Source organism: Trichomycterus rosablanca, chromosome 7, assembly GCF_030014385.1.
Source record: "Trichomycterus rosablanca isolate fTriRos1 chromosome 7, fTriRos1.hap1, whole genome shotgun sequence".
In the NCBI taxonomy this organism is placed as follows: domain Eukaryota; kingdom Metazoa; phylum Chordata; class Actinopteri; order Siluriformes; family Trichomycteridae; genus Trichomycterus; species Trichomycterus rosablanca.
Genome location: NC_085994.1, coordinates 17,368,555 through 17,391,513, shown reverse-complemented (window position 1 = coordinate 17,391,513; position 22,959 = coordinate 17,368,555). Strand labels below are relative to the sequence as shown.

General features: G+C 39.3%; 1 protein-coding gene across 1 annotated transcript in view; it reads left to right on the top strand.

Annotated features, from left to right (window-relative positions):
• Window positions 1-14,226, top strand: part of ajap1 (adherens junctions associated protein 1) — a 41,651-nt gene extending 27,425 nt beyond the window's left edge. The window contains exons 2-5 of the mRNA XM_062998452.1: window positions 5,353-5,440; window positions 7,241-7,483; window positions 13,220-13,342; window positions 13,688-14,226. Coding sequence (XP_062854522.1) covers window positions 5,353-5,440; window positions 7,241-7,483; window positions 13,220-13,292 — 404 coding nt within the window. The 3' untranslated portion in view covers window positions 13,293-13,342; window positions 13,688-14,226. The remainder of the gene's footprint in view (window positions 1-5,352; window positions 5,441-7,240; window positions 7,484-13,219; window positions 13,343-13,687) is intronic.
• The last annotated feature ends 8,733 nt before the right edge of the window (window positions 14,227-22,959 follow it).

Here is a 22,959-nt window from a genome sequence, read left to right as displayed (position 1 = left end):
ATTTCACCAAGAACACATCAATGACTGATCCAGGTGGTCACATAAGAACCAAGACAAACATCTAAAGAACTGCAGACATTAATTACCTCAGTTAAGCTCATACAAAAAATGGGCAAATGGCATTTATGGGAGAGTTTCTAGGTGCAAACTGCTGCTGACCAAAAAAAAAAACACAAAGGCCTTTAACCTTTAAGACATTTTTGTCTGAGTCTAAGACCTGACTTAAATCCCATTAATGCTGTGACAAGACCTTAAACAGTTAGTTTATGTTCCCTCCAGACATCCAATGCAGCCCTATTTGTTGTCTCAGGCACCATGCAAGGCACCAGCCTTTTGCATCAGCTGCCTCAACAACCGTGCTTGTTTAAGTGTTTTTGTTTACATCACTACTTTTGTATCATATACTGCAAGCTATATTTGATAATATGGTCACATTTTTTTCTGTGGAGTACATGTCTGTGACAGGCAGCGTTTTCTACACTTGAGCAAAGTTGTTTGCGCTGAGGAGAACACCAGTGCCTCTAGACCAGAGACCCATCATTCTGCAGGAAATTTGCCAGCACTTTAAGGTTGTAGAGCTGGATCCAAGGAGCGAGAGAAGCACAGACTCTATGAACCTGCTATGTCTTCTGTAAAAATGTAGATCTTTTGGATCAACTTTAGATCCTTCTTCAATCAAATGGATGACCTAATGGCATTAACTTGGATTACTAAAGGAATCAACATATAAAAGCTCCCTGGTAGCAAAATCTTAGTTAGACCACAACAGTCGCTCATATTTCAACAGCAACTGTATGTTGAGGCCTTGTGTTTGCCAAGACTCTCTGCGGTAAGCTTGCTTAATCTCTGGGTTTAGTGGGAAATAAAAACACTCTCGCGATCAAACACTCTCAGTATCCCGTAGAGCTGTCTCCCACACCTCCCTACTGTGATGTAATTACTCAGATATAGGGGGGTCTTCACCAGATATAGAGTTCCAAGGTAAGACTGGTGGCTGGTAACCTAGGAAACAATGAAAGGGAGGTTGTCCAGAAGATGAATGAATAAGTGATTTGTGGGCATATTCTGCCCAGGGAAAATCCCTAATTCATATTGTTGTTGACTACAACTCCTTTAGCTTGGGGTTCAACCTCTCTACTTGCCCGCGGGATTCCGGGTGGTGTCCAGAGGTTAGACTCACATTAAACCCTAGCTTTTCCATGATCAAAACTGAGATAGTGGTTTTAGCTTGTGGTTTTGAGAGGTCTGTGATGAAGTCCACTGAGAGATGTCCAGGGTCTTAAGAGGGGAATTGGCGACAGTTACATTGTGCCAGCTGGGAGTTGCATGGGGCTGTTGGATTGAGAACAAATGAAACAAAAAGATACATCTTGTTACACATCAAAGTTTTGATTTGGCCACCAGTAACTTCCTGCCAATAGCTGGCATGTTCTTGTGGCCCTTGAGTGGCCTGTTGTCAAGTTACCTTGGATGGTCCTGGGAACATATCTTCTCTTTGGGACATTTGTCTAGTCTGGGATCACTTGCTGCTGCTTCTAAGATCTCTCGCCTATAATCCCGCACATGGTATGTGCCTTTAAAGTTTTTTACACAGTGCCATTTACTTAATTTAAACTTACAGTTACTACTTCTTATTCTCTTTAGATGGATTAAAAATGTTTTTACTGTACAGTGGTACTCAAAATCTTTGAAACTCAATGCTCTTCATCGAGAAATTTGTACCCTTAAACTTAACGTTTCACTTAACATGTGTGCGACTACTGCTTTGCTCAGCGCTTGGCTTGAGCAGTGCGGTAAAACATCATGCAAATATGAGACGAATCTGCATTTGTGTGGAATAATCGTCAAATTTACTCTGAAAGCTCCACATGTATCTGTGTTTAGCTGAATTTTCCACCTGTTTCACTTTTAAACTTGTGTTACAGCCCGGGGTGCTGAGAAATTGTAAGGATCAGCTTTTCCGAGAGAGTCTAAAATGCTTATCATTAAAAAAAAAATGTGACTTAATGTATTAAAAGAATGACAGAAACACTAAACTTCTCTTAATTATTACTGCTCATTTGTTCTCTCCACTAATTAAGAAGTATAGGAAAACAATAAAGAAGTAAAGGTAAAGAGCAGGTTTTATTGTATTTTTGATTGATTTTTAATTGTATTTTAGTGTTTTTATATTTTACTTGTGTTATTTTAAGTGTATAAATTTCAAAAACAACCCCTTTATTTTACATTAGCCTAAAATATATGCAGTTAAACGGGACCATGGAACACATTAACAGGCTTTCCATACATCCTTATGGGGAAAAAATGCCTTAAAACTCAACACCTTTTAAACTCCCAGAACCACTCCCAGAACCAATTGACATTGAGTTTCAAGGTGCCACTGTATATGTGAGTATATGCAGCTTACACACATAAATCCATTGAATGGCTATGCCACATTTGCAGTGCTAATTAACAAAAGTACTAAAATCATTATAAATAAATAAGGGAGTAGTGCTAACAATACATTACCAAAAGAACAGCAACAAAGACAGAATGTCATTAGGAAAAGAAAACTTGTGAAACCCGGCTCTCTTCATCATTCTGATGATAAAAATCTGCTTACTGGATGTACTTCTGTAATTGGTAAAACAGAACAAATAGGACTTTTATTGTAGGGAACAGGGCAATAAATGCTGAATCATTCATTTCCACACACACAGTGACCATACTGTCCAGCCCTCAGCTGAATGCTGCATCTAGACAGACACATAGACTCAAGTAAGACTTGTAAACTCAATAAAGACAATAATATGATGAAGATCCATTGTCTATATGAGAACAGATGCCTCAGCGAAACTGTTTGGGTCCCTGTTCATGCAGTTGATGCATGGCTTCTATTACACCATATTGAATAATGCAAACAGTTTGACGTGTACTGGACTGCCACGTTTACTAAAATTGATCAACCTGCTTATTGAAAAAGAAGAATCCTACCCAAGGCTTGGAAATAATGCCTTGAGTTTTTTTTATTATGAAACTCTATCTGGCTTGTAACTCAGTTTATTTTTTACTTAAAGTAGGTGACTCTGTCCTAATGCAGAGAAAGGCAGAGAAAAGCAGTGATGGCAGGGATGTGAGCCAGCAGCGAGCACTCAGCACCCGTCACTGTGAATCTAAGTTATTTCCCCTGCATGTCAGTAACCCCTATCACACTGTAAACACACAGTTTATGACAGGGGCTCTCTGTTTTGCATTTGGCCGAGACTGAGTCACATTGCTAAAGATAAGCCTTTTGATCTCTGGTATGCAATACAGAGAAGTGACTTTGAATGACTGTTTAAGTTCATATTTATATAAAATATTTTATATGAGATGTTCCTCCTACACAATAGTAAAGTGTCCAGGCTTAATCCTAAATAGAGAGGTGGTAAAGCACTAGGGTTAATCTCTAGAGACCTGCTAACACTATTTCTGAGTATTGTATAACAAGCACATGCTTTTATTTTAAATCCACATCTTTACTTCTACTGTGTGGCTATACTGTATATACAGTATAACCCTAATATTATACATGTTCATATTCACAAGCAAATCACATATTTTACAGTACAAAATGTGAAACCAACAATCAGACTATCTGTTTACAGATTATAAAAACATTATTGATGATTCCTGGTCAGTGGACCACTGTTAGACTTTTCCCATGCTCAATTTGCCAAGTGTTTGTGCCAGGTGTCATCAGGTCACTGAGTGTATTACTGCTTCAGAAGCATACTTATGAAAATATAGCGCTCCATGGCAGCTGCTATCATTCCACAGCACCCTGCTAATGCTATTGTGTAGGCCGATTATGTCAAACTGGATGTGTCAAATCTTGTTATGTTGAACGTAACCTCATTTGGGACTTCTCCGCTTCATTTAGAGTCTGGGTTTGCATGGGTCAGCTCTGCAGTCACTGGGGCACTTCAATCTCTGTAAAGCCAACAGTTTATGGTATTTATTGGTTTATTGCAAGATTACTAACAGAGAATGTAGAGGCTTAAGAGTCTTGCACAGCTTACCTGTCACTTGCAGTGATTTGTGAATAGCTTGTGAATAGCTTGTGAAGAGTGTGGCCTGAATAGGGCCAGTGATAGCTCGGTGGTTAAGGTACTGGACTAGTAAGCAGAAGGTTCCCGGTTCAAGCCCCGCCACCACCAAGTTGCCACTGTTGGGTCCCTAAGCAAGGCCCTTAATCCTCAATTGCTCATTGTGTAAGTCGCTTTGGATAAAAGCGTCTGCTAAATGCTTAAAATGTAAATGAGTGTAAATGTCAGAGGAACAAACTGAAACTTTATTGATGTGGTTGGTTCTGTTGATTTTCAGGATTGTTTTAGACTAGATGAACATTAATTTCTGTTAAAATATTAGAGCTCAGCACATCAGGGTGACAACATGGAATGAATAAAAATCTACCTTTTTGATGAGGTGTGGTAAACAAGGTGATTTAACATTATGACCACCTTTCCAATATTGTGTTGCCCCCCCTTTTGCTGCCCCATACGCAACAAACTGTGATGCACTGTGTATTCTGACACCTTTCTATCAGAGCCAGCATTAAGTTTTTCAGCAATTTGAGCTACAGTAGCTCGTCTGTTGGATCGGACCACACTGGCCAGCCTTCGCTCCACACATGCATCAATGAGCCATTACCTTGTCGCCGGTTTACCACTGTTTCTTTCTGGAACCAGTTTTGATAGATACTGACCACCGCAGACCGGGAACACCCCACAAGAGCTGCAGTTTTAGAGATGCTCTGACCCAGTCGTCTAGCCATCACAATTTGGCCCTTTTAAACTCGCTCAACTCCTTATAATAATAATAATAATAATAAGTTGGACTTATATAGCGCCTTTCACAATACCCAAGGACGCTTATGCTTGTCCATTTGTCCTGCTTCTAACACATCAACTTTGAGGATAAAATGTTCACTTGCTGCCTAATATATCCCACCCACTAACAGGTGCCGTGATGAAGAGATAATCAGTGTTATTCACTTCACCTGTCAGTGGTCATGATGTTATGCCTGGTCCGTGTATGCAGCAGACAAATCTTTAGCAGTTACTGATGCATTCATGTCAACATGAATTAAAGTCATAGTGGAATGTTTTCAATTCCATGTGAAACTGATGCCAGTTCTGAAAGCAAAGTGAGTGTCTAACACATTATAAGTATGGTATTTTTAATAAAGTGTCTATTGTATAGGTACATCAATCAACAATCACTGTGTTCTATATTTTAATATGTTGCTACATATATTTTATATGTGGATGCATTTTATTATTAAATTTTGGTAATTGAACTTGATTGTGGATTTTTGTGTTGTTGCAGGTCTGGCTGTCCATCAGATCATCACTATCACTGTTTCCCTTATAATGGTCATCGCAGCCTTGATCACAACACTAGTCCTTAAAAACTGGTAGGAAAGATTCTTTTTTTGACATAATTGTGATATTAACATCAATGTTTTTTTAATGTCTACATCCTCCATTCTGTCTTTCTATCACTTCTCAAACTCAGTAAACAAGGGCTAACCATACATACATTCAGTGGTGTATAGTAACGAAGTAATAATACTTCGTTACAGTACTTAAGTAGTTTTTTGGAGTATCTGTACTTTACTGGAGTATAAAAATTTTCGGCAACTTTCACTTTTACTCCACTACATTTTCTAAAGAAAGTGTGTACTTTTACTCCGATACATTTGACGTATGCATATTCGTTACTCGTTACAACAAAATAATAATAATAAATAAGCTAAATCATGTGAGATGTGTGACAGACTGCAGCAGGTTTGGCGAATCTGCGCTTGAAAGTTAGATCGGTGGTTAAACACATTAATGCGCATGTGCAAACAAAGTGAAGGGCGTCGTTCACCCAAAGACACGAAAATATCGGCATATCAGAAGCTCCCTGTTTAACACGCTGATGTAAGTTCATGATTAACAAAGTAAATTTGCCGCACCATTGTTTTTTTATTTCTTATTATTAACATTAACATTGTTCAGATATCTAGCTTACATTTTTGATTATATTCGAACCACAGATATAACGTTTCACTAAATTTGTTTGGAATTAATGCAGTGCAAAACTCATGAAGAAATGTCGATTTATAAAAACTCACCTGCCGACTAATATTTCTTCATCTCATTTCTGCTCGTCAAAATGCACGTCTTTAACCCTTTAATGGTCTTAACAAGAAAATTATGTTTAAAAAAAAGTATTTCTTTGCTTTTCCTAGTTTTCAACTTTTCCAACTTTTCATGGATGATTTTTCAGCTGCTGCTTATAGTTAGAAACAATGTTTTCTTAAGATAAGAATACCAATATTTTGTAGTTTAAAACATGCCAGTCAGGGAGTAGATACGACCCAAACAAGATTATTTAAATACAGCTTATTTTTACCCAAATATTTCGATTAAAACTAATAGTTGAGCAGAACATTAAAGGGTTAAAAATGCCACACGTTTTGTTAAACTCTCTTGAGCTGATATATATCTATGATTTGAATGTACTACTCAAATCAAAAAATTGGGACAGTATAGAAAATGCAAATGAAATGAATGCAGTGTTTCTTACATTTACATCGACTCTTATTCCATCGTAACCCAAAATATTTCATGTTTTGTCTGGTTAACTTCATTTAAACTCTTAACATACATAAACATACATTTTAAGCTACAACACATTCCAAAAAAGTTGGATATGTTCAGATAAAGGAATAAAATGTATTTCATTCTATTAATTCTTATGTTTTGAAGACCTGGATTTTCTGTAGATGGAAGGTCGGCTCCACTGTTAAGGTGGTTTACAGGCTTAAAAGAACAATCTTCATATTTTGCAAAATTCTGACCGCTTCAGTTTATACTAACAGCATTTACTTTTACTTCTACTTTTAATACTTAAGTACATTTAATATCAGATACTTTTGATACTTAAGTACATTAAACATCAGATACTTTTTGACTTTTACTCAAGTAATATTTTAAAAGGTGACTTTTACTTCTATCAAAGTAAATTTCTGGTAAGATACTTGTACTTTTACTCAAGTATGGACTTCAGGTACTTTATACACCACTGCATACATTTCTGTACCTGTACCTGTGTGCAGAGCTCTTTTTCTGTCTGTTTCCCCTGAATATGTTATGTGTAAGGCAAACATGGGGGTTCAAGGTATGATTTTATGTTGGTTTTGTGAATTTGGTGCGTGTTTTTGTAGCTGTGCACAGTCGGTGAATGGCCGCCACACTAGCCACCAGAGGAAGATCAACCAGCAGGAGGAGAGCTGCCAGAATCTGACTGACTTCACCTCAACTCGTGTGCCAAGCAAGGTGGACATTTTCACCGCCTACAACGACAGTTTACATTGCTCTCACGAGTGTGTGCGCACCGCCGTGCCCGTCTATACGGACGAGATGATCCAGCACACCCCCACTTACAAGTCTACTTACAATGGGAACAGGTAAGAGCCCACTGCTTCTCAAAGTGGAATTAATGTTATTATTATTATTATTATTATTATACAGTACACTGATCAGCCATAACATTAAAACCACTCACTGTCCATTTTATCAGCTCCACTTACCATATAGAAGCACTTTGTAGTTCTACAATTACTGACTGTAGTTCATCTATTTCTCTACATATCTTATTAGCCTGCATTCACCCGGTTCTTCAATGGTCAGGACCCCCACAGGACCCCCACAGAGTAGGTATTATGTGGGTGGTGGGTTCTCAGCACTGCAGTGACAATGACATGGTGTTGGTGTGTTAGTGTATGTTGTGCTGGTATGAGTGGATCAGACACAGCAGCGCTGCTGGAGTTTTTAAATACTGTGTCCACTCACTGTCCACTCTATTAGACACTCCTACCTAGTTGGTTCACCTTTTAAATGTAAAGTCAGAGATGATCACTCATCTATTGCTGCTGTTTGAGTTGGTCGTCTTATAGACCTTCATCAGTGGTCACGCTGTTCATGGGGCGCTGTTGGCTGGATATATTTTTGGTTGGTGGACTATTCTCAGTCCAGCAGTGACAGTGAGGTGTTTAACAAGTCCATCAGCACTGCTGTGTCTTATCCACTCATACCAGCACAACACACACTAACACACCATCACCATGTCAGTGTCACTGCAGTGCTGAGAATGATCCACCACCTAAATAATACCTGCTCTGTAGTGGTCCTGGGAGAGTCCTGACCATTAAAGAACAGCACGAAAGGGGGCTAACAAAGCGTGCAGAGAAACAGATGGACTACAGTCAGTAATTGTAGAACTACAAAGTGCTTCTATATGGTAAGTGGAGCTGATAAAATGGACAGTGAGTGTAGAAACAAGGAGGTGGTTTTAATGTTATGGCTGATCGGTGTATACTGGCTTCTGCAGCCACACTAATTACAAGCCAGACCTGTTTCAGGTACAAAAGAGGGACCAACTTTATAATAATGACCATGTCTTTGTTCAAGTTCATGTTTAGTTTAAAAATACATTAATGCTTCCTGTATTTGGATCCAATCAGGATTTTTGGAACCAGGATTCCAGGGGTTACTTGGAACCAGACTAAGACCACCTAATCAGGGTTATTTGGAACCACACTGAGACTACCTACCAAGCAGAATTAGACTAGTTATTTTGCTGTGTACTCAAGTGTTATTATTACTATGTTCTGTCCCGTTTATAGGGGTGGAAGAAAAAAAAAACACACTAAAGTTACACACTGAAGTTCTCTTAATGTTGTTTACTTGCTTTTGCATATAACATATAAGTATTTCATTAATGCTCACCCCATTAGATTCCCCCAGGCTGAAACCCCTTGCTGTAAACCACATTTTCTGGTAAATATCATAGGCAGGCACTCACTCTGAAAAGTGTGCGTGACTGAGCAGATTGTATTCCCCAATGTAACGCAATTCAAAATATTATAATTCTTTTTTTATTCTTTTCTCAGAGTATTGCCCCAAGTCATAGCATGGATTTAAGATTTCATATGATAAAAGCTCTGATTTCAGTGGTGGAATCCAAATTCGTTTATGGACTTTGCCTCTAGTCAGAATTGGATCATAATGGGAATACAAATAATGCAGAATTTGAATCTGCAGTTTAGCTATATTTTACTCTCATGTTATGTTAGGTCTGAGAGGATGATGCAAGTTGCAGTATCAGTGAGTAACCAAGGTTTATATTGTCAAGCATTATCTCATAACGTTACAGCTACAAATGACAATATTTTTTTTTAAATGCATTTTCCTCCTGATTTAGCGCATCCAATTTGTCTTCCACTGCTGACAGACTCCAGATTTGCATCCAAGGAGAGCACGCCGCTGCCCACACCTTCTTTACACGTGTACAGCCCTCCTCTTCTTCGTGCTTCCTGCATGGGCGTCTCTTCTACCAATCAGGGTCCTTACACAGTGTATGAAGACCCACCCACCCACATACAGTCCGGTCCCCACCCTGCAGATACGGTGACCAATTTGTATCTGCTGCAGGCACTGCCAATTATGCCCACCAGATGGCGCCCAGCTGACCGGTGGCAACACCGAGCCTCGAACCCAGGAGTTCAGAAACTTGGTGCTGGTGCATTAGCGGAATATCCTGCTGCGCCACCTGGGCGCCCTATTATTATTATTTAGCACTTTCTGCATGTTGTTGTGAGGTCGTATGTCAAACTCTGTACTGACAGTGACAAAAGGCAAGGTCGGGTCTGAATCAAGGTATACAAAGGTCCACAGGTATCCAAAAAACAAAAAAAAACAAAAAAAAGTCTTCACGCTGCATGACAAAGCAGCATAGCATAGCAGTCCAATATGATCCACACTGGCGTCTCAAGTTTAAGTCTTGGCAGTGAAACTGTCCTGGCAAGGCATTTACCACACACAGTTGCTGTCTCTGAGGAAAGAATGGTTGGATGTGGGATAACCCCTTTTGAATTGACTCCTACTGTCTGGTTGAGGTGCCTGCATGAGTGGCCAAAAATATATATGAAGAGTTCTTAGTTCTTGCTTAGGGTCTTTGCGAGAATCCGCTGCTGTCCAGGGTGTAAATGTTGCTTTACAAGTGTGCTTGGCCTGCGTGGGCACTATGCATGCAGCCAGCATGGGCTGCCAGAGTGCACAAAGAAATTGAGAATATTTAGATTTTTTTTAAATGCATAAATGAATAAATAAATAAATAAAAATAAAATAAAAATTTCATAATGTGCCTAGGTGGCATGTTGGTGCAGTGGGTAGCGCTGTCACTTCCCAGCAAATAGGGCCTGGGTCCTTTCTGTGTGGACTTTGCATGTTCTCCCTGTTTCTGCGTGGGTTTCCTCCTAAACCTAACTGTCAAACACAGATCCACAAGTCTCATGTTTTCCAGCAACCACTCTTCAATTTCACATGTTCTTTATGTCTTCGGGTACACTGGTTTTCTCCCACCCCCTAAAAGCAAGTAGGATGTCTATTGACAAGATGTAAAGAAGTGTGCATAAATTGCAATTGATTGTTGGGTGGCCAAGGTTGTATTCTTAATTTTCCAGGTGACAATAGAATCAGATTTTTTTCAGTGACCAGAGGTGAGGTTTGGAGGACCAGGTCACTGGCTAGTGAAGCAGTACAAAAACAAAACACAATGCACACCTTTTAAAATAATAATAGCTTACACAATGATAACATTTCTCAATAGATTAGGATGTCAGCTAAATCAGCGGTCCCCAACCTTTTTTGCACCACGGACCGGTTTCATATAAGATATAATTTCACAGACCGGCGGGGTGCTGCAACAAGACGCTGCTCCCACCTAGTGGTAATTGGGGACAATAACACCCGAAGAGTATTGGAAATTTAATTGCTCTTGTAGCGATCCCTAATTATTTATTCTTTCTGTGCGGCCCGGTAAGAAATGACCCACAGACTGGTAACGGTCCACGGCCCGGTGGTTGGGGACCACTGAACTAGATCACACTTTTTGTGTTTTCAATTTAGAAACTTTAAGGTTGTAAAAGCTCAAAATAAGGCTACAGGTTTTAATAAAGGTTGAAATCTAAATATATGTTGAATATTTATCATCTTAAACTAATGATTAATCAGAGTTGTGCAAAGATAATGCCTTTTTAAAAACTCAGGAAATACGTTATTGAGTATTGTATTGTATGCTAAGGTTGTCAGTTTGTTGTCAGATTTGACAACCAGATCTTTTTTTGCAATGTACAATCAGGGTGGAGTTGTCAGAACCAATCTGTACTAGCTTTGGAAAGGTTCAATTTTAATGCATTGTAGCACAGGAATAAAACATATAAAATATATAAATATATAAAAACTTCCCTGTAATGTGACTAATTTAATTTTAGAGCTTTTTTGCTGGATTTACTACTCCCACTGTCAAGATTCAGTCTCTGTATGACCTGGATACCCCTGTTAGAATTGTGGTTTTATTTCTTTTTGAAGTGAATGGAGTAGATATGTTCAAGCTGATGTGGTGGTGATTTGATGCTGTAAGGTGCTTTTTGCTACCATCACGGGTGCAGCCTTAGTTCTGCTGCTCAGCTGACAAGATTAGTTAGTCTGTGTATAAAACCATTGGATACAGATACAGCATACTGAATACTGTACTAGACAGAATTAAAAATGAGTATTTCATAGCTTTACTTGATTGAAGTGCAGGAGTATGAAATATAGGATTAGGAATCTGGTTTGGTGTTTGTTATATCGTTTTATTTTCTTGATGCATTAGAGAATTTAATTCATTTATTTATCATGTTGTGTGATACTTGTTGAGGGTATCGGCTGAAGGTATTGTGTCAAAACTATAATTTAAAATCCAAAATGAAAAATTACACCTACTGTTATACTGTTACTGATGAATGCATCTCGTGTGCCTGGATGGAACCATGGTTAGTTGTGCTAACCTACCGTTTAGACACAGTTGGCTATGTCTGAGGGAGGGAGGCCTCTGCTGGCTGGTCAAGGTGGGGAACTCAAAAAGTCTTTCAGTACAGGATAGGTGTGAGACCCTGCCTTTAATGGGTAAAAATAAGCCCATGGTGACTGCAGGCATAGTTATGGAATCAGGAAATTGGAATTAACTAGAATGGTAAAAATTACAACAATTACAAAAATCTAAAGTTTATAATCGATGGTTTTTAGTACCATGTTACATTGTGCAGAAGATCTTACCAAAGGTGCACTTTCACTTACTCACTACTGTGTGTTTGTTACACATGAAAACTTTCCACCATTGTTTTAAACCATGAAGTATTGACATTACTAACACTTACATCGACAAGGCATAACATTATGACTACTGACCAAGTGAATAACACTGATTATCTCTTCATCACTGCACCTGTTAGTGGGTGGCATGTATTAAGCAGCAAGTGAACATTTTATCCTCAAAGTTGATAGCTGCGTCCGAAATCGCATACTTCCAGTACGTGAAAAGTACCTGGATGACCTACTGCTGGGGCAGCCATTTTTGAGTATGCAAACGATGCACACTGTCCGATAATCTATCCCATAATTCAACTGGGAAACCCTAGGTCCTGCCATCCATGTGGATGTTACTTTGACACGTACCACCTACCTAAGCATTGTTGCAGACCATGTCCACCCTTTCATGGAAACAGTATTCCCTGATGGCTGTGGCCTCTTTCAGCAGGATAATGCGCCCTGCCACAAAGCAAAAAGGGTTCAGGAATGCTTTGGGGAGCACAACAACGGGTTTGAGGTGTTGACTTGGCCTCCAAATTCCCCAGATCTCAATCCAATCGAGCATTTGTGGGATGTGCTGGACAAACAAGTCCGATCCACGGAGGCCCCACCTCACAACTTACAGGAGTTAAAGAGTCTGCTGCCAACATATTAGTGCCAGATACCACAGCACACCTTCAGGGGTCTAGTGGAGTCTATGCCTCGACGGGTCAGGGCTGTTTTGGCAGCAAAAGTGGGACCAACACAATATTAGGAAGGTGGTCATAATGTTATGCCTAATCGGTGTATTTCAGTCTAAGTCTAAGAAAGCATATTGTAGGATTTTTTTGTGAAGTCTGTCAACAAATCAGTTTCTATGACGAAAGTTACAATTTCATACAGAAGAAGCCTTTTTTTAGGTTAACGTAATACAATTTTACCACATCTTTCAGTATCCAAAACAGAACACGCAAGGCTGTTTACTTGTGTGCTGAACCTAAGTTCCACCTCTTGTTTGTGTTTTTTTCCAGACCATCGCCAACTGAAAGGCAGCTAATCCCTGTGGCCTTTGTGTCGGATAAATGGTTTGAGATCTCCTGCTAAGGGTCTTTCACTACCTGTTGGACACTGCAACTTCCTTGAATAGGACCTTGGTATGCTTAATTCCTCAGTTGGTTCCCAGTTATACACAACTACAGTAAAATATTTTTGCAGACTAAAGCTGCACTGAGCTTCACTGAGTCATGCTGTTAAAATTAGATGTTATTTTGTTGTATTGGATGTTTTAAAGTCAAACATTAATAAGTTGAAAAGATTCTGATTTCATGATTAGTATTGGGGTATATAATTAAGAAGCATTTCATAATTAGATGGTATTTTGTGGAGTTTCTTGTTTGTGGTGATTAGCGGATCAAATGGAACTTAATTAAATGATTGCTAGCTGGAAAGTGCTTGTGATTTCATGTCTCAATTTTAACTTTTTATTTTTCTAATTACAGAATCCGATTGGAAACCCTTGACTTCCCGAATACGGAGGAAAATGACAAAACGACGTACCCAATAATTGCAGAGGAGCAGGAACAATACACTGTTTTGTATAAATTATGGATCTCCCTGGAAATGAAGATGTTTATTTTTGTAAGCGGATTGCAAAAGGGACGTGCTATGGTTGCCACTCCAGATCATTTTTAATAGACTTCTGGTTACTTAGAGGTGATGCACTATACTTAATATTATATTCATATATAATTGTATGTGTAGACGTCTTGGGGAGAATCGCTGCCATTATGGACGTGTATGTGTATGGAGAGCTGTTTTCAAGATGGTCTGCTGTTAAAGAGGTGAACAGACTTTTCAGAACTACGTGCCAATAATGCCAATATGTGCCAATATGTACAGATGGGACACATGTGGGAGTTGAATACTACAGGCTTAACGACGAGTCAGTTCTGTGACAGTATTCAAAATCCCATACTTTTTGTATAGAAAGTACAAATATGTATTTGAACTATGTTTTGAAATAGTTGAACAAAAACTGTTGCAGACATCCAAAAATATTTATAAGAAACTATTTGATTTAGATAAAAGAAATTAACTGAATGATGAGAACCTTGGCCAATTTTTGAGGTGACTGTATTGTTATTAGGCCCCGTTTTCAATAGAATAGTCTTCTCTATTTTTGTACACAGGTTGATCACACATTATATCACCCAGCTGTGATGCATCATAACTCTGAACTGTTAACTTTGCATCTGAGATTCATTCAGATTTAGTGGTCATCCAAAAACAACACTAGTCCCAGGTGATTTTTCATTTGCACAAGCCATTTTTCTTGATACCGGGTGCCATTGATGATAATCAACAGTCGCTGATAATTGTTGGATGAGTACAGTACAGTTACTTTAATCCTTAACAAAGTCTGCATTTTCTATAAATATTCTTGAAGAGCCTTATGGGTTAGTCAAAGCCTCACATTTTTAACTATGGTACGCAATACATTTTCATCACTGCATTAGGATTTAAAAGCTTTTTTATAAGAACTGAACGTGTACAGTTATCACTACTCTAGGGCTTAATATCAAACACATTGCTATGTCTGCTTTATTTTGTGCCAAGCCATTGTTCAGTGCCAATCATACATCACATGTATATTATTTATTTGTGTGCTTTGAAAAAGGTACTGAATTATAAGAATCTATGTAACCAAATGTCACCGGGTGTGATGCTGAAGTGGATTTTATTTTATTTTATTTAAATCTGTACTGATAACTGAATTATATAAATAGATGTTATCGTTTTATATCATTTTGTGCTTTCTTTTACCTTCTCACAACCGTAATTAAAGGAATTGTGATAATCCTGCCAATGGGAATGATAGTAAAGACCCATGATTTAAAACTCAACAGTTGTTTATACTATATGGCTAAAACTATGTAGACACCTGTCCTACATCTATTGCTAAGTGGTGTAAAATCAATACTGTAAAACAACTTACATGCATCCAACTTTTGTGACATCAGTTTTTAAAATGCCATTTTCTCTTTCAGCCTGACTGTGTCTCTGTGCACAAAGGAAATGTAATAATGGCAGGGTTTGAGGAACCCCAGAGGCCTGCACAGAACCCTGACCTGCAAGCCAGGCCTTTTTAGTCAATATCAATGCCTGATTTTACAATAGCTTTTTTTTTAAATGAAGACTTTTTAGCAATTTGAGATTAAGGCAACTGGCAACTGTTTAAAATATTATATTCAACAAGCTAATTGTCAGGAGTCCACATATCTTTGGCCATATACTGACTTTAACTACAGCCACAAAACAAAGCTCCATTAGGTTGTAACAAGTGCCTAAAAATGTTAAATTATATATACAGTGTATCACAAAAGTGAGTACACCCCTCACATTTCTGCAAATATTTCATTATATCTTTTCATGGGACAACACTATAGACATGAAACTTGGATATAACTTAGAGTAGTCAGTGTACAGCTTGTATAGCAGTGTAGATTTACTGTCTTCTGAAAATAACTCAACACACAGCCATTAATGTCTAAATAGCTGGCAACATAAGTGAGTACACCCCACAGTGAACATGTCCAAATTGTGCCCAAATGTGTCGTTGTCCCTCCCTGGTGTCATGTGTCAAGGTCCCAGGTGTAAATGGGGAGCAGGGCTGTTAAATTTGGTGTTTTGGGTACAATTCTCTCATACTGGCCACTGGATATTCAACATGGCACCTCATGGCAAAGAACTCTCTGAGGATGTGAGAAATAGAATTGTTGCTCTCCACAAAGATGGCCTGGGCTATAAGAAGATTGCTAACACCCTGAAACTGAGCTACAGCATGGTGGCCAAGGTCCTACAGCGGTTTTCCAGGACAGGTTCCACTCGGAACAGGCTTTGCCAGGGTCGACCAAAGAAGTTGAGTCCACGTGTTCGGCGTCATATCCAGAGGTTGGCTTTAAAAAATAGACGCATGAGTGCTGCCAGCATTGCTGCAGAGGTTGAAGACGTGGGAGGTCAGCCTGTCAGTGCTCGGACCATACGCCGCACACTGCATCAACTCGGTCTGCATGGTCGTCATCCCAGAAGGAAGCTGACGCACAAGAAAGCCCGCAAACAGTTTGCTGAAGACAAGCAGTCCAAGAACATGTATTACTGGAATGCCCTGTGGTCTGACGAGACCAAGATCAACTTGTTTGGCTCAGATGGTGTCCAGCATGTGTGGCGGCGCCCTGGTGAGAAGTACCAAGACAACTGTATCTTGCCTACAGTCAAGCATGGTGGTGGTAGCATCATGGTCTTGGGCTGCATGAGTGTTGCTGGCACTGGGGAGCTGCAGTTCATTGAGGGAAACATGAATTCCAACATGTACTGTGACATTCTGAAACAGAGCATGATCCCCTCCCTTCGAAAACTGGGCCTCATGGCAGTTTTCCAACAGGATAACGACCCCAAACACAACCTCCAAGATGACAACTGCCTTGCTGAGGAAGCTGAAGGTAAAGGTGATGGACTAAACCCAATTGAGCACCTGTGGCGCATCCTCAAGTGGAAGGTGGAGGAGTTCAAGGTGTCTAACATCCACCAGCTCCGTGATGTCATCATGGAGGAGTGGAAGAGGATTCCAGTAGCAACCTGTGCAGCTCTGGTGAATTCCATGCCCAGGAGGGTTAAGGCAGTGCTGAATAATAATGCTGGTCACACAAAATATTGACACTTTGGGCACAATTTGGACATGTTCACTGTGGGGTGTACTCACTTATGTTGCCAGCCATTTAGACATTAATGGCTGTGTGTTGAGTTATTTTCAGAAGACAGTAAATCTACACTGCTATACAAGCTGTACACTGACTACTCTAAGTTATATCCAAGTTTTATTTCTATAGTGTTGTCCCATGAAAAGATATAATAAAATATTTGCAGAAATGTGAGGGGTGTACTCACTTTTGTGATACACTGTACATATATATATATATATATATATATATATATATATATATATATATATATATATATATATATATACACACACACACAGTGGGGGAAATAAGTATTTGATACCCTGCTGATTTTGTAAGTTTACAAAGACTTGAACAGTCTATAATTTTTATGGAAGGTTTATTTTTACCAGAGAGAGACAGAATATCAACAAAAAATCCAGAAAAAAAACATTAAATAAAAGTTATAAATTAATTTGTATTTAATTAAGGGAAATAAGTATTTGATCCCCTACCAACCAGCAAGAATTCTGACCCCCACAGACCGGTTATGTGCCCATGAGGCACACAAATTAGTCCTGTCCCTGTATAAAAGACTCCTGTCTCCCTTGAGATCATTGACAAGCTCCTCCCGTGTAATTCTGGACTGACCTCACCTTTCTCAGAATCATTCTTACCCCACGAGGTGAGATCTTGCATGGAGCTCCAGAGTGAGGGTGATTGACTGTGATCTTGTATTTCTTCCATTTTCGAATTATCGCACCAACAGTGATCTCTTTCTCACCAAGCTTCTTGCTGATGGTCTTGTAGCCCATTCCAGCCTTGTGCAGGTCTACAATCTTGTCCCTGACGTCCTTTGATAGCTCTTTGGTCTTGCCCATGGTGGTCGAGAGATTTGAACGGAAGAAACTGATTCTGTGACAGGAGTCTTTTATACAGGGACCGGACTAATTTGTGTGCCTTTTGTGCACATAACCGGTCTGTGGGGGTCAGAATTCTTGCAGGTTGGTAGGGGATCAAATACTTATTTCCCTTAATTAAATACAAATTAATTTATAACTTTTATTTAATGTTTTTTTTCTGGATTTTTTGTTGATATTCTGTCTCTCTCTGTTAAAATAAACCTTCCATAAAAATTATAGACTGTTCAAGTCTTTGTAAGGGGGTAAACTTACAAAATCAGCAGGGGATCAAATACTTATTTCCACCACTATATATATATATAAATATATATATATATATATATATATATATATATATACGTATATACATATATATACAATGGGGCCAAAAAGTATTTAGTCAGCCACTGATTGTGCAGGTTCTCCTACTTAGAAAGATGAGAGAGGTCTGTAATTTTCATCATAGGTACACTTCAACTATGAGAGACAAAATGAGAAAAAAAATCCAGGAAATCACGTTGTAGGATTTTTAAAGAATTTATTTGTAAATTATGGTGGAAAATAAGTATTTGGTCAATAACAAAAGTTCAACTCAATACTTTGTAACATAACCTTTGATGGCAATGACAAAGGTTAAACGTTTCCTGTAAGTCTTCACCAGGTTTGCACACACTGTAGCTGGTATTTTGGCCCATTCCTCCATGCAGATCTCCTCTAGAGCAGTGATGTTTTGGGGCTGTTGCTGAGCAACACGGACTTTCAACTCCCTCCACAAATTTTCTATGGGGTTGAGGTCTGGAGACTGGCTAGGCCACTCCAGGACCTTGAAATGCTTTTTACGGAGCCACTCCTTCGTTGCCCGAGCGGTGTGTTTGGGATCATTGTCATGCTGGAAGACCCAGCCACGTTCCATCTTCAATGCTCTCACTGATGGAAGGAGGTTTTGGCTTAAAATCTCACGATACATGGCCCCGTTCTTTCTTCCCTTAACACAGATCAGTCGTCCTGTCCCCTTTGCAGAAAAACAGCCCCAAAGCATGATGTTTCCACCCCCATGCTTCACAGTAGGTATGGTGTTCTTGGGATTCAACTCAGCATTCTTCTTCCTCCAAACACGTCGAGTTGAGTTTTTACCAAAAAGTTCCATTTTGGTTTCATCTGACCACATGATATTCTCCCAATCCTCTTCTGGATCATCCATATGCTCTCTGGCAAACTTCAGACGGGCCTGGACATGTACTGGCTTAAGCAGGGGGACACGCCTGGCATTTGAGTCCCTCTCGGCGTAGTGTGTTACTGATGGTAGCCTTTGTTGATTTATTCACACCAACCTGCTTGCCTATTGTAGATTCACTCTTCCCAGCCTGGTGCAGGTCTACAATTTTCTTCCTGGTGTCCAGCTCTTTGGTCTTGGCCATGGTTGAGTTTGGAGTCTGACTGTTTGAGGCTGTGGACAGGTGTCTTTTATACAGATAACGAGGTCAAACAGGTGCCATTAATACAGGTAACGAGTGGAGGACAGAAGAGCTTCTTAAAGAATAAGTTACAGGTCTGTGAGAGCCAGAAATCTTGCTTGTTTGAGGGTGACCAAATACTTATTTTCCACCATAATTTACAAATAAATTCTTTAAAAATCCTACAATGTGATTTCCTGGTTTTTTTTTCTCATTTTGTCTCTCATAGTTGAAGTGTACCTATGATGAAAATTACAGACCTCTCTCATCTTTCTAAGTAGGAGAACTTGCACAATCAGTGGCTGACTAAATACTTTTTGGCCCCACTGTACTAATCAGACATAACATTATGACCACCTTCCTAATATTGTATGGACTCCACTATACCCCTGAGGCTGGTATCTGGCACCAAGATGTTAGCAGCAGATTCCTCCATGGATCTGACTTGTTTGTCCAGCACATCCCACAGATGCTTGACTGGGTTGAGATCTGGGGAATATGGAGGCCAGATGCTCGATTGGATATATATACGTACATTTATATAAGTTAGATTTTTTTTTACATTAAAATATCTATAGAGCACCCAGATGGCGCAGCGGGATATTGCACACCAGCACCGGATACATCTTGGTGCAGTTTCTGAACTCGTCGGTTCGAAACTTGATGTTGCTTCCGGTCGACTGGACAACACCTAGCGGGCATAATTGGCATTGCCTGCAGCAGATACTAATTGGCCACCGTATCTGCAGGGTGGGGGCCAGACCATGTGTGGGTTTGTGGGTCTTCATACACTGTGTAAGGACCCTGATTGGCGGAAGAGACACCTGTGTAGAATGCATGGGCGAGAAGAGGGGGGCTGTGCACGTGTCGAAAGAGGCGTGTACAGTGATGTGCTCTCCTCAGATGCAATCTGGTATCTCTGGTAGCAGCGGAAGACAAAATTGAGTGTGCTAAATCGGGAGGAAAATGGGGAGAAAATGCATTAATATATAAATATGTCTCATCTGGTTGGGATTGTTCTAAATTTTTAAGATCAGGATTTGAGACTACAGTGAAAACATGACATTTGCATTTAAAAGTTGGTTAGATTTTGCAAACATTAAGAACTTTACAACATTAAGTATAATAAAAAAAAACATGGCTATAGAACACTACCCAAGTGTCATTACCAGTTTGGCAGACTATTTAGTTGAGTAGTATGTGGCTTGTGATGCAGTCATTAAGAACATCTAGCCCTAAAATAAGCCAGGACTTTCCTAATGTATTTTAATTTTGTGGCATATTTGGCTACTAATAATTAAGCTGCCAGAAAAGTAGAGATACAGATAATGTTAGAAGTATTAAAACTCCTAAAGGAACCAATCTGCTTGGGAGGTGCAGTCAGATCAGTGAAATTATTGTGGTGTCAACACTGAGTAATGAGACTGTAGAAATTATTCGGCTTTTTTTGTTAAAAATGACTCACTAGCTGATGTGAGCAGTGAAAGTGCACATGGAAAAGGAGGATTAACTATACACAGAAAATTGCTGAGAGTAACTAAAGACCAAAAACATACACGTGACAGTGGTGACTTAAAAAATTATGAAGCGTTTAACAAAATACAAGGAGTGACTGGCGTTACACTACAGATTATGTTGAAGCATTTACATTCACTTAATTCAACCTACATAATGAATTATTGACATTTTTGCGCCCTGATTTTAGTAGGTGGTGCGCTGCCCTCTGGAAAAATCATGCCCATCAGATACAGCAGGCAGGAGTGCATTTTGGGAATTCAAAGATGGCTACTGTTTACATCATTAGCTAGCCACTCGCCACACAGTGATAAAATTAATAGAGACTTAATATAAATAATAATAATAGTAATGACAACAATTTAAAAATAATAAGTATAAAATGCAACATTTTATAAGCAAGATTCAGATGCATAATCTCAACATTTATTTTATTAAGGGCATTCTGGTTTACTTCATTAAAGTTTATGGCAAAGGTTAAAACAGACAAAACGTGTTAAATAATATTTTTTAAAATCAGTGAAATGGCCGCTCAGGTGGCACAGCGGTAAAATACACTAGCACACCAGAGCTGAGATTTCGAATACATCGTATCAAAACAACGATTGGCTGTTGTTCAGGGATGGGACGAGCCGGACCGGGTTCCTCATAACTGGTGCAATCACGGCCTCTGCTGGCTGATTGATGGTGCCTGCACAGAGTCACACTAAGAACGCTAATACATACCTTAATAATTTGCACACACAGTGTATTAAACAACTCAAAAGTAATTACTTTCTGTAGAATTTCTGTAGAAAATCCTTTACTGCCCAGTAAAAAGAAATGTGCTAGTCTGCAACCCCTTCTTGGTCAGTGTGGGAGTGGATAATGAGCAGAGTTTGTGCATGTCTGATATTTTCAAAGAGCGTGCAAGGGCTTTGTCTAGCCAGACAAGGACATCTACTGCCCAGCATTAAACTTCATATCTTTGATCTGTGAGGCCACAGATAGTGCTACTAAATCATTTTAACATGTTCATTGGACCTTATCATCAAAGTGTTTGGGTGAATATCACAGGGGTGTGTAGGTGTGTGTGGGTGTTAATGTTAAATATCAAGACAAAAGAAACTAATAAGAGTATAATTGTGGTAGTTATCTACTTGTCATTTTAATTAATAATGTTAAAAAAACATTTGTGAGTGAAAATACATTACATACAATAAAATTAACTTGTGACATAAGTTTTATAGGTTTAAGTTTTACAAAAAAAGTTTTTTCAAAAAGTATTTTGGTTGGATACGGTGAGGGCGGGAGGAGTAGTAATCGGTCGTGTCTAAGAGACTGGGAGAGAGCTTATAGTCCAGATGTAGTTCCATCTGATTTCCACCTTTTTAGACCACTAATACCCCTTTTCCACTGATGTGGAACGGTTCCGGTTCTGGTTCACGAACTTGATTTTGAACTGGTTCAACTGTTTCTACCGAAAAAAGAGGTTCCAGACAGCGAACTAGTATTCTAATCTGGCACCACGGAATACTTGGTTTTTCAGCGTGAACCATGACATCATCTGTGGGCGTGTCAGAGTGTAGAGGTTTGGGTGCTTTTACATGAGAAGCTGTAAAACCGTGGTGCTGTTGTCTGGTATGGAGCTTGACGCTGCACTTTCATCTTTTGAAGTTCACCTGAATTACTCTGGAGCTAGTTTGCCGCTGATATTTTCATAGCTCCTCAAAAGAGATAGACTGTGTGATATGACGTGGTAAAGTGACCCAGAAAGTATGAAAAACGCTTAACTTCTTATCACCCATAGTTGAGCGATGCTTTTTGCATAAAAAGAAACATCTGTAACAACAGCACAAATGCTCGCAGGTAATCAACACGCTCCGCCATCATGTTTCTACTCTTTACTTTCGTTGCGCAACGCCCACTGTTGATGACACATGCTTGGTTCTCAAAAACTGGTGGAAATGCGGGTCGGTTCTCTAAAAAACACTAAGGGTCGAAGAAACTCGAACAGAACCTTTTGAGAGTTCTTTTGGTGAAAAGGTGCTATAAAAGAAGCTTTAAGGGGAAGAAGATTTTCATGTGATGAAAATCATGTGTCAAAGCAGTGGTGCATCAGTAGCTACGTGCTCAACCAAAAATATTTTTTGCTGATGGCATTAAAAAGTTGGTACGACGCTGGGAGAAATGCATCGTGAGG